Consider the following 12,731-nt stretch of genomic DNA (forward strand, 5'->3'; position numbering starts at 1 on the left):
CAGAAATGTTATTGGAACCAGCCTTTGAGAGGGACCTTAAATCACTTAGTCCAACCACTCATTTCAGAGCTGAACAAGGTGAAGTCCCAAGGTCTGAGTAACTTGATTGAGTCCACACAGCTAAGGTTGTGGTCGCATTTGACTGAGCTTTTCAGTTTTCCTAACTTTAGATCCAGGTCTAATTTGGTTTATTCATTCATTCATTTTTTTCTTTATTTCAAGCATTCATTCAGCTAAGGTTTTTTTGTTTTGTTTTGTTTTGTTTGAGTCATTTCAGACACTGTTGTAAGCACGGGGATACACTGGTTGAATAAAACAGTGAATGGCGCTTACATCCCAGTGGGCAGGGCATGGCTGCCTCCTAGGACAGGTCAGCATACGCCCCGTTTCCACTCTGCCTATGAGACTGACCTCTCACAGCTAAACCCGAACCTTCTTCCTTGGTATATAGCCTCTGAACGGGGACCAGGGGAGGCAAACTTATGTTGAAGGCAGGTGAATGTGTCATTTAGGAACTGGCCTGTGTTCTCACATTCTTTCATGATGAAAGTAATCAGAATCCACTTTTACTGGCAAAAAATATGACTGATCCTTTGTTCGAAGGTGTTTTCTAATCTTGAAAAGTGCTTTTCCCTTTGGAGTTTGTAGGGTCCCCTGACCATGTGTATGAATAACAAGCTTATCATTAGTGTCAAGGATGCGGCCCATTTTGGAAAGCTTTGTTTCTTGAGGAATAATGAGAAGGTGAGATTAGTTCTTTTCTGAAACCATCTGCAACTGTCTCAAGCATGGCAGCTGATTCCTAAGGACAGGGCCTGGGTAGCAGTAAATACCTGACATCCACCATCTTTGAGCACAGCCTGTTACAGGAGAGTAAAGACAGACTGTGGGAAAGTCCCAAAGGCCCAGGGCAGTCTCAGCCAGTGAGACAAGTGACGCTGGCCTCCTAGCATAGCCCCTCCTCCTCTCCGATCCCGGGCCCTAAATATAGTTTGGTCGTGGACTCCACCACTGTGGATTCGATCCTGCCTCCTTCTGAGTGTGGAAGGGTTCCAGACTATCCCTGTGACACCATCACCTTTTCTTCTTTAACAAGAGCACCTTATGTATCAAGCTTTACTCTTGCAGTTTAATCTCAGCCTGATCAAAGAGATGGCTTATTTTTAGTGGGCTTTTGTGCAGAGGTGTGTCGGAAGAGTTTACACACTCCAGGCACCAAAGGGGAAAAATCACCAGTTGAAAGATAACAAGAGGGGGATGCATTTAGGAGAACACTTTATTTAGTGGGGAGGAGCATGAGTTTTATGAGGCTAAGGGTCGGCTTTCTTTTTTCCCATTCATACCACTCTATCTTTCAGTTCTCTCCATTGCTATTTGTTTCAAACCAGTGCCTCTGATTTACAGGAAATATGTAGAACTTATTAGATGTGATTGTTTAGTAGGGAGTATTGGGGGGAAATTGGCTCACTCTATGGAGAAAAATAAACCAGATCCCTACCTAACATTATAAAGATAACAGAGGGCTTCCCTGGTGGCGCAGTGGTTGAGAGTCCGCCTGTCGATGCAGGGGACACGGGTTCCTGCCCCGGGCCGGGCAGATCCCACATGCCGCAGAGCCTGCGTGTCTGGAGCCTGTGCTCTGCAACAGGAGAGGCCACAGCAGTGAGAGGCCCGCTTACCGCAAAAAAAAAAACAAAAAACAAAAAAAATAACAGAAAAAAGGGTGGGAGAATATTGTGACATGATGTGGAGAAAGATTTCAAACAACTTTCAAAAACGTAAAACAAAAAAAAGGATGAACTTGATTATATCAAAGTTAAGGATTTCACAGCAAACAATACCATGGACGCTTTTAACAGACACACAAAAAACTGGAAAAGACTATTGCAACGTCCAAAATTAACAAGGGTCTGCTGTCGTTCTGGAATATAAAAGGGACTCCCAAAAACAAACAAGAAAGATATAGAATCCCCGTTAGATAAAAGGGCAAAGAATTTGAAAAGTCAGTTTTCAGAAGAGGAGTCCCCAAAGAATGAACAAGTATATGAAGAGATACTTGATGTCATTAATAACTCAGATAACTGTCATGCAGTAACCAGTAATGTATAATTGGCAGGTAAATGTCAGTTAAACAGTAAGTAGGTGCCACTTTACACTTGTTAGACTGGAAAAATTAGAAACCTAGGTGATGCCAGGCATGTGGTGGGGAAGGGGCAGTGGAGATACGATGTGCAGTTGGTGGGGGGCTGCCCCTCGGTGCCGTTATTCTGGAGCGCCATCTGGCAATAGCGGTGAGGTTAAATATATTCCCACCCTGTGACCCAGTGACTCTGCTCATGGGTTTACACCCCAAAGAAACTCCTACGGGGCCATAAAGGAACGCCTCTGAGGTGCTTACTGTGGAGGGTGGGGGGTGGAGGCAACCTGGGGAGTGGATAAGTCAGCTCCCAGACATCTTAGACCGTGCCGGACTTAGAAGCAATGGATGAGACGTACACAGGGAATTTGGGAGGATCTTAAAACATGGTATGGAGTGAAAAACAAACCAACAAAGAAACAGATGAAGCCTACAGTATAAACATTTACAGAAGTTAAGAACCTTGCACACAAAACAGTAACACACCTTTTGTAAGACTGCAAATAAAGGGCTTTACATTAAACAAACTAAAATGGTTGGGAGGGGGAACAAGATTGGGGATGAAAGGAAGCAAACAGACATACAAACAAGCAAACCAGCTGAACTTCAGAGGGCATTTTGATATTTACCTAGACCTGCAGAAGAGAGTGACAGATGGGTGAGGAGGGTGAGAGGGACGGATCGCCCACCCATCCAGTTTTAGCTGAAACTGTAGTTGCTAATGTTTCATGAATGATTATGAATAAAAGTCCAACTGGTGACATCATCCAGAACTGCACTAGTCCTCTGATGTTAGCCTCCTGGAAGTGCTGGAGAATGCATGAGGTGGAGGAATCCGTGAGTTTGCTTGGGCCATGGGGAGCAGGTATACTGATCCTACCCATTTTAACTATTTTCTACTGAAAAATAAAGTACCAGATTATCCGTCTAGAAGATACGGTTTATTTCTTTGGTCCTAAGTAAGACATATATAAAGGCCAAAGCTGGATCAGGTGTCTATCCATGGTCTAGCAGTTTATTGGTACAAACCCTTGCATAATATTTGGCAAAATCTATTGTCGTCACCCTTTATATAAGCTACATTCTCAGAAAATTATAGTCATGCTAGCAATGGTGTTTAATTAATCTTACTGGTAAGAGCCATCCAAGGAATTCTCTAAGGGTGAAACTCAGGGTTTCCATCCAGTTTTTCGGGATTTGACATATCAGATCCTTTAGCATCGAGGGAGGAATGGTGATTAGTTCATAGCTTGTACACAGAATAAGAATTTCACCAGTTGCTGGGTTCATCTGTTCTCTTTTAGTTCTATTTCTTTCTCTGGATTATCTCTCTTCATTAATCTCCTTGGTGGTTGTCTCATTTACACCTTCCTGTTGGCCTAAGTCAGATTTCCCAATCTGATTATTTTTGGGCTCCACAGTTGTTGTGCCTGTCTGTCCTGTGCATTGCAGGATGTTTAGCAACATCCCTGGCCTCTTTCCACTAGATGCCAGTAACTCTCCCCAGTGTGACAACCCAGAATGTCTCCAGACATTGCCAAATGTTTCCTGGGTACAAAAGTGCCTCAGGTTAATAACCATTAACTAGACAAAGAACTTGGAACACATCAGCATTTCTGTACAAAAGGTATTTTAGAAATGTTCTTATCCTCTTTCAGGAGACAAGATACAGCATTCCTTTTGCTGCTTCTGTTATGTAAATATCTAAAACTAGAAGTTCAGAAAAGATGGTTCCAGGGAACCATCTGGCCAAATCTACTTGTGGTGAAAGGAAGAGTTGGGCCCATTTTCTGAACTAATTCAGAAACAAAACACAAAAACTGACTCTCCACACAGAGTTAACAGGGTACTTAGGGCAAATGTGTTTTTTGTGCCTCTGTTTTCCAGGGTAATTGCTTCCGTTTTCTTTTTGCCACATCTAGGGTTCTCTACGATTTGCAATAGGAGAACAATTCTGGTATTCTTGAATTGGTTCCTTTGACTCAATAGCCACTGCCATAAGTACTGTCTTAAAAATTAGGGTTCACAGAACTAAGAAACACAGAAAGCATGCGAGGGGACTTCCCTGGTGACACAGCGGTTAAGAATCCACCTGCCAATGCAGGGGACATGGGTTCAAACTCTGGTCCGGGAAGATCCCACATGCCGCAGAGCAACTAAGCCCGTACACCACAACTACTGAGCCTGTGCTCTAGAGCCTGTGAGCCACAACTACTGAGCCCACGAGCCACAACTACTGAGCCCGCGTGCCACAAGTACTGAAACCTGGGCTCCTAGAGCCTGTGCTCCGCAACAAGAGAAGCCACCACATGAGAAGCCCACACACTGCAACGAAGAGTAGCCCCCGCTTGCTGCAACTAGAGAAAGCCCGCGAGCAGCAACGAAGACACAACACAACCAAAAATAAAGAAATAAATAAATTTATGAAAAAAGGAAAGCAAGCATGTGAAAGGATTGATCTACCTGAGAGTATTCCATAAGACAAAATGAGGAAGATCCTTGCTTATTCCTATTGATACCACAGCACTTCAGAAAATGACTGATGTTGATCATATAGATGATGATTGTGAAGAGGAAAAGGAATTAGATTCTAAACTGGCTCTTGCTTAGGAATTTTTTACAGTTGTAGTTATTATTCCCCCTTAACTGATACAGGACCAGGTTTAGGGAGATTAGATGCCCTAAGAGGGTCCTCCAACTGCAAACCAGAGGTGCTAAGTCCTCTAGAATTATAGTGGAAAGAACAAAGGCAATTGATTGTTTTTCTAGTTCCATATTTTGATTGAGGAGATTGATATGTAAAATGGGTAAGGAGCAGAATTTATCACCATGATGATGAGGCCGGCTTTTGTGCGGAGTGAAGGTTTGAGAAAAACGCTGGAGAAAAGGAAGATGTGGTAGACATTGGGAAGCATATGAAACAAAACAAAAATAGAAGCCCAAAGAGAAATGGCAAGCTTTCTGAATAAAAGAGCTCAGCAGCCTGGAGAACAGGGGATCCCGATAAGCAAATTACTCAAGTGGAAAGGGAGAAAAGGATGCCTTTTCTCTGCAGTTCGTGGTGAATCCACGGGGGCATCAATTCCCAGTCGGGCCACTCACCCACACAGTGCTGCCTGGGGCTCCCCGCCTTTTCACACAAACTCCCTCAGCTCCTCACGCGGCCAGTGAGGTGGGGCAGAGAAGAGCCCATTTCACAGATAAGGATAGGAGAGAGAGAGGAGGGGGCCTTGTTCAAGTTCACAAAGCCACTCAGAGGGAAGTCACATACCGGGTTTCTCATCCTCATTCCATCACACCACATGGCTGCCTGGGCTCAGCAGACTTTATTATGATAAGAAGGTCTTAGAACAATGATTGAGGATTGAATCAATTTCTCTGGAGAAGGAGGAAGCTAGAGAGGAAACACTAAATAAGAGGGGTGTATAGTTAAGTGGGTCTTTTCTTTAAACTAATGGTAAATTATATATTTCTCCATTCTATTGAAAATATGTTTTCCAAAGCTTAGCTGAACTGGGCTGCAATGGATGCCTGGAGCTGTGGAGGCGATGCCCCAAGAAATAGACGGTACCGTTAAAGAGGGGAGAGAGTAACCTTCTTTGTTCTGGAGGGGCAGTCATCCCTAAATTCTTGGATGACAGAGAAAAAGCTCCTGGGCTTTTATCTTTGCTGACCTGGGGATCCTGGCATCAGGGCAGAGTCATCATCTCTGGAGAACAGAGAGAGAATGCAGTAAGTAGGGCTTGGCCTCATTGCACCTCTGGCTTGTGGATTACGTTTAATGCAGAGCAGAGATGAGCCTGTTCTTGGAATGGATGAGCCCAAACGACTAAGCCGCTGGACGTTGTGACCATTCATCCAGTGGGTGGAAGTTTCCAGAGCTCAGGAGAAGATGGGCTAGGCAGGCAATACAATCAGTCACAGGAGAAGAAATCATTTTGCTTTTGCAGCTTCAGTCTGCATTGGGTAAAAACTCATGTAAGAGTGAAGAGAGAATTTCTTCATCTGATCTGGGCAACTGCTGGCTTGAATTTATAGCTGAATTCAACCACCTGGGCTCATTGAATGAGCCATTATTCAGTTTTCAGTGCAAGGAGGAAATAGAGGCCACCTCAAATTTTGATGAAATATTGAGGAAATTAAATAATTCTTTGGACAAAGATGCATAAGGGATGGAGGGAAGCAGAGATAAATGAACTCTCCTGGTCCTCCACAAAATGTATGATTCTATTTGTGTATAATATATCACTTTGGATTTAGGAACACAAATTGATTATATTTCAAAAGCAGCTAAGTAGAAACTTATTTGAATTTGAGCAATAGATAAAGCCAAAGAGAAGAGAATAGAAGATTTAAGTTGAAACATCCAAGAAAATAGCGTTAGGAGGCTGGGAGAAGGTTAGAGTTCCTGCGTTTTAGCAGCGTTGCATTGGGGCCTGATTGCATAGTCCATATATAATGCTCCAGGAACATGGGTGCCTTTCCCAGGTGCTAACACTATTGACCAACACAGAGAACCGTCAACGTAGAGCATTTCTTCCAACATTATTACCTTCTAGTCCTTTGAGAAAAATTAGTTCAAGAAAATGTCATTGCTGTCATGTAGCTGGGATGGCCCAGTTGGATGCAATGTCTTGTAAAAATGTGCTAATGTTATAGCACATGATAACATTGCATAATGAGAGGAGCTGGGGAAGAAAGGAGAGGGTTCTGCTAACTTTCATCTGTCAGAAAAATGAAGAGGACCATGGCTAGGCTTCAAGTTGGAGCACTGCCCTCCTGTACACATGCATATACGGTCCAGGTGGACTTAAGCAGGGAGGACCCAGAAAGGCCTCCAAGGCTGGAGAGACTTAGGCCTGGCTCCCGTGGGGCATCCTCCGGAATTCTGGGCAAATTGCTGGTAGATTCAGGGCCCTACAGAGAGCACAGCATTGTTGAAGTGCACTGGACAAGAGTGTGGGCTCTTGAGTCAGATAAACCTGGGCTTGAACCCAAGCCCTGCCACTTCCTAGCTATGTGATTTTAGTCAAATTACTTCTCTAAAGCCTCTGTTTTCTTCATCTTTAAAATGGAGATAGGGACTTCCCCGGTGGTCCAGTGGTTAAGACTCTGCGCTTCCACTGCAGGGGGGTGTGGGTTTGATCCCAGTCGGGGAACTAAGATCCCACCTGCTGCGCGGCCAAAAAGAAAAATAATAATAATAAAGAAAGCATTGGTCTGCTAAGGTATATTATTTGGATAAAAGAATAACAACTAACATTGAGAAATGAAAGACTCTTTTAAAAAATAATAAAGTAAAATAGAGATAATAGTATATCAATTCATAGGGTTCCTGCGAGGATTCGTGGGATTATCTGTTTTTACACGCTACTGTGAACACTCAATAAGTGGTAGCAATTAGGGCTATTTTGTTTTTGAGCTCGTAGTCAAGCTTCATCATATGACAGAAATAGTGAGAGCAGCACTCATTAGCATGGCCGTCCAGTTAAAGTTGGGAGCTGCCAACAAACAGCCACCCAGGAACTCCTTGGAGGAAGTTAGTCAATGTCCCATCCCCATCATACAGTCCTGGACCCCCTTATCCTCCCAGCTCCAATACCCTACTTCATCCCAAACAACCTGGCAGACACAGTAACTGGTCCCATGTCATGACACGATGGGGATTTTTCTTTAAGAGTCTGAGTGAAACAGTTGGAAACCTTGTTATTTGGTTCCATAGCATTTGGTTATGCAGGTCTCATGCCCTCGTGGCTTCTCCGGTGTTCAAGACCTAAGAGTGGAGGCAGAGAGAGACGGCCATGGCTGAGAGGGCATGGGGGACACAACAGGTCCCATGCCCCTTCCCTCGAGGCTGGGAGGAGCCCGGCTGCATTTATTGACACTTCGATCGCTCTGTAGGAGGCTTTGCCAATGCCTCGTGCTTTTAAAACTGTGGCAAGAAGTAAGCAACAGAGTTGGCAGGAGAAAATGTTACAGCCTGAAAGGTGGGACGGATGAGAATCACCGGAGAAGGAGCAAGACTAGGGAGACGAGAAGAACAATAGGATGAGGGAATAAAGGGGGAAGAGAGAAAAATGAAGTCCGGGAGGTCGGAGGTCGGAAAGGAAATTGAAGGGAGATGGAGCTTCCTGATGCTGATGAGGCTTAAGAATTAGGAAAGATAAGAGTTATAGAAAGCAGAGTGAGATGGTTAGAAAGCCTCAAACAAGGAGTCAGCATTAGGAAGGGGCTTTTGAGGCATCGTATGATCCATCTGCCTGTCTTTATAACTGAAGAAAAGAAGAAAGGGGAAAAAAAAAAGGGAAGAGAGAATCCTTTGTTTCTCTATTGGCAAAACTAGGAGATTGGACCATGATCTATAAAGCCCTTTGCAAAGCTAACAATCTATGAATTTATAAGGCATATATATTTATATATTTAAGGTTCCTTATTTGGTTAAGATACCTCACTGTGGTCTGCGTAACTTCCACGAAAGTCACTTTGTAGTGGGTGGCGTGAATGTGTTTGATTTTCTCAGGTCTCAAAAAGTCAGGATCATAATGCCCTTCAAAGTTTTAAGTAGCTTATATGGTATGATCATTTAAAAAAAAAATTGACCAGCCCCCAGGGATGTTCTGGAACTAATACTTGAACTTTTGAGAAAGTAAGAATCTAGGCTAGAGCCACGTCCTAGAACTTTCTGGCCTTCCTTTGGGTGACTCCTCCGTTTGCTCGTGGTTAAACTCTATGATATCCGTTTCCTTGGTGTCCAGGTTTTCCATTAAATACAGCACATCAGGAGAGACTCGAGAACCAGCCACAATGTTGATTCCACCGGTCTCTGAGAATGTTTCTGTGTCAAGTAAAGGAACTGGCTCAGGGCTCACGGGATCCGGACTTAGGCCTGCCAGGGAGGTGCGGCTGGACTCCACCAACCTCGGGAGGCTCCGCCTTTCTGGGGACTTGTCACTCTCATGAGGGTCCTCCTCAGAGGCAAACTGGAGGAGGTTTCTCTCAGCTTTGGCTGGAACAGTCTGGGAACTGGGGTCCCTAGAAGGTGCCCCTTTCTCTGAGGGGAGCAGGACTGACCCCACAGGGTCCTCCTGCTGCCCAGTCCTGCTCGGCTGAACCCCAGTGAAGTCAGAGCTCTGGATAGAGGCCGTGGAGTCGTGGTGGTCATCCTCTGCCCTGGACACTACCGCTTCGGCTACTGTGACCAGTACCTCAGGGACCCGCGGCGTTTTGGTGGGGTAGCCCCTCACACTGGACGGTGGAGTCAGGCTGGCCTGTCGGAGGGTGGGCAGCTCTCCCAGGCTGGCGTGCAGCTTGGGGCTCCCCTCTGGGGTGCAGGGGTGCTTCCAGGTGGCTGAGGCATGGTGGGGACTTCTCAAGGGCACGTGCAGCAGGTCCCTGGCTGGGCTGAGGTCGCCCGGGGGTAAGAACGTGGAGCTGTCGCTGGCCTGTCTCCTGTAGCTTCTCCTCCTGGGGCTGGAGGCGCGTTCGTGGGTGCTCAGGAACCTCTTGACTCTTCCAATCATGGAGCGGCGATGGCCATGCTTCTCGTAATCCCACAGCCAGTCCTCGCCAGGCAGGTCGGACCCCGACAGCCTGAAACACACAAGGACAAAATGCAGGCAGAGGAGCTTCAGGGGCCTAACTTTGTGTTGGGGCCAGAGGCTCAAAGGTAAGGACTGAGTTCGGTATTTTCACATTACAGATTTTGAAAGGGAGGAGGGAGGGGGACTTTAACTGGAGATAATCTAGCAGAGGTTCTCAAACTTTTGGGTCACTGGACCCTTTTAAACTTCTAAAAAATTACTGAGTACCCTGGCGAGATTTGTTTATGTGGTTATAGCTATTGCTATTTACTGTGTGAGAAATGATGACTGAGGAATATGAAAAAGCACAAGAATGTGCAAGCACTCATTCCATTAACTAAGTGATGACATCACTACATAGCCTCTGGAAAATTCTACCGTACCCTCACGAAAGGACAAGAGTGAAAAAGGCAGATAAGTTTCATGTTATTATGAAAATAGTTTTGACCTGAAGGACTTGGGTCTTGGGGTCTTGGTTCTTGGGGATTTCCAGAGGTCCCCAGCCCATATTTTGAGAATCACTGATCTAGAGACTTAGACGTTAAAAAAAAAAAAAGATATAGTATGTGTTCTTTCTCCCTTGTTACAGGTGAACTAAAGTCATGTTTTCCCAGGACCCATATAACCCCCCAAAACAATGGATCACAGCTAAATTCAAGACAGTCCAAACAACAGCTAACATTTACCGACTATGCACCTTCCATGTATTAATTCATTCAATTATCACAGTAATCGTGTATGTTAGTATCATTATTATTCACATTCTGCAGGTGAGGAAACTGAGGCCCTGAGAGATTCATTAAGACCATATAGCTAGTGAGGGCTAAACCCAGAAGTCTGATTCCAGAGCCTTTGTTCTTAATCTCTTCTATATAAAGTCTGCTACGTAGGTGTCAAGAGATGAGGTAGAGCCCGGGGGCAAAATAATGTGTAAAATACAGTCCTTGCCCAGAGGTCATTTGCTGACATTCCTGGTCCATGCTTTGCACTTCTGTACTTGTGGGAAAGAGTACATCCATGAAGGTGATGTGGACTCGCAATGCACTTGGGCTCCGCTGGTGATTAAGTCTGATGGATTTGTTATTGCTAAGAATATCCTGCTGAATTTTTAACATTTCAGACATAAAACAAATAATCCTCCCTTTTTTTTCTTTTTTTGCGGTACGCGGGCCTCTCACTGCTGTGGCCTCCCCCGCTGCGGAGCACAGGCTCCGGACGCGCAGGCCCAGCGGCCATGGCTCACGGGTCCAGCCGCTCCGCGGCATGTGGGATCCTCCTGGACCGGGGCACGAACCCGTGTCCCCCACATCAGCAGGCAGACTCTCAACCACTGCGCCACCAGGGAAGCCCCAATCCTCCCATTTTTAATCTTCTCATTCAAGGCTGAGATAAAAGGATAACTGAGAAAACAGTAAGGGATGTTGGTTAGTAAGGCAGGCTCCTGCCTCAGATTCTGTGGTTATTTGTCTCACATCTCTGTGGATATACAGTCTTAACGAAGTTCCAAGAGAAAATGCTTAAAGCCCTGCCCGTGATCAGGCCAGCCTAGTCCAGTGTTCGCACTGACATCCATGGTGACAAGATGCTTTAACCAGGTGCATTTTATGGGACATAAAGGGAAAACTTGGAACAGCGTAATATTGGTGTAACCTGAAAGGGCAAAGTGAGCAGCCAAAGAAAACGTTGTTCCTCCATGTGTATGAATAAAAGATGGATGATTGAGATGATTAACTGGCTAAATGTCCCGGGATAGCATTCGGTTACAACCTTGTGCTGTTATTCTAAAGCCTCGGCAGTGCCCTTGGCTACCAGATAGCCTTCTGGCCCACCTTCCACTGTTCACGGCTCGGATTCTGTTACATTGACTTGAGAAACGCAGACTCATGCTTCAGCAGCCTTGGTGACGCTGCTTGTTGCATTTCATTAGGTCAGATCTCCAGTCACACTTCAGGAACCCATTTCGTTACGGAGGACACCAGAGCAGTTGGTCACTAAGATTGCTGTGCCGGATGTGCTCTGGGAATCCGAGGTGGAGCTGGCAGTGTCTCTTTATAGGACAGGCCTCTGTCCTCCATTTGGAATCTTCACTTTTTATTTGGGATTTGCCTTCCTTAATTACTCTTTAAGCCACACAACCTTGTAAGAATGACAAAATCTTCTAGGAAAAAAATGTTTGTATTACGGTTACTTCAAAACTTTGTGAACCCTAAGGAAAAAACTTTCTAACTATGCACTGATGTAGTGGATATGTACACTCAACTGAGGCAAAGGATTAAGGCCTTGGGTCACACACTGGAGAAAAACAAACCAGTTGCAGAGAGCAAACAGGCCAGTGCTCTTGCTGATGTTCTACTGATTCACCCACCGACGTCGGGCAGGACTGCCCATGAGGTCCTATTGCACCTTCCTGCCTCTGAGACTGTGGTGTGGACGCGTGAGATTTATCCACATAGCCAGCTAAATGCATTGAGCATCTGCCATGAACACATTTGTTGCATTAAGTTCTGTATAACATAGTTTAGAAGGAGGAAGAAGGCATGTATATAAATAGCTAAATTGGGGGCAAAGTAAGTTGTTGAGCTGGTCTTTGACACTGCAAAGGAAACAGATAAGCAGAGAAGGGACAGAATATTGCAGGTGGAAGAAGTGACTTGAGAAAATTAGACAGCAGGGAACTTCAGGTGTTTGTGAGGAATGGGAAATACTTGGATTAGTGTACAGAATAGTGTCAGGCATAAAACTGGTAGCCTTGGACTGCGTCATGAAGAGTCTTATATACCAGGTAGAGGGATTAGGGCTTTCCCCCGGAGGCAGTGGGCAGCTGTGGGTTGTCTTTGCGAGTGGAGGGCATAACTAGAATTGTGTCATTTGGTAGTCGTGTCCAAGTGGGAAAAGCTACATGGAAAGCAACACTGTTGAATGTTCTCATCCAGAAATGCTTTGGATAAGAAACATGACTTGGGAACTTTCTTTCTTTCTTTTTTTTAAATAAATAAATAAATAAATTTATTTAT

General features: G+C 45.0%; 2 protein-coding genes across 4 annotated transcripts in view; one reads left to right on the forward strand and one right to left on the reverse strand.

Moving 5' to 3' along the window:
* The window catches only part of RAB3IP (RAB3A interacting protein), a 176,618-nt gene that overhangs the window by 18,625 nt on the left and 145,262 nt on the right, over positions 1-12,731 (forward strand). The gene's annotated exons all lie outside the window — the stretch shown is intronic.
* BEST3 (bestrophin 3) overlaps positions 8,090-12,731 on the reverse strand; it is a 41,474-nt gene continuing 36,832 nt past the window's right edge. Inside the window, exon 8 of the mRNA XM_060025211.1 lies at positions 8,090-9,727. Coding sequence (XP_059881194.1) covers positions 8,797-9,727 — 931 coding nt within the window. The 3' untranslated portion in view covers positions 8,090-8,796. The remainder of the gene's footprint in view (positions 9,728-12,731) is intronic.

Source organism: Delphinus delphis, chromosome 11 (assembly GCF_949987515.2).
Source record: "Delphinus delphis chromosome 11, mDelDel1.2, whole genome shotgun sequence".
NCBI lineage: Eukaryota > Metazoa > Chordata > Mammalia > Artiodactyla > Delphinidae > Delphinus > Delphinus delphis.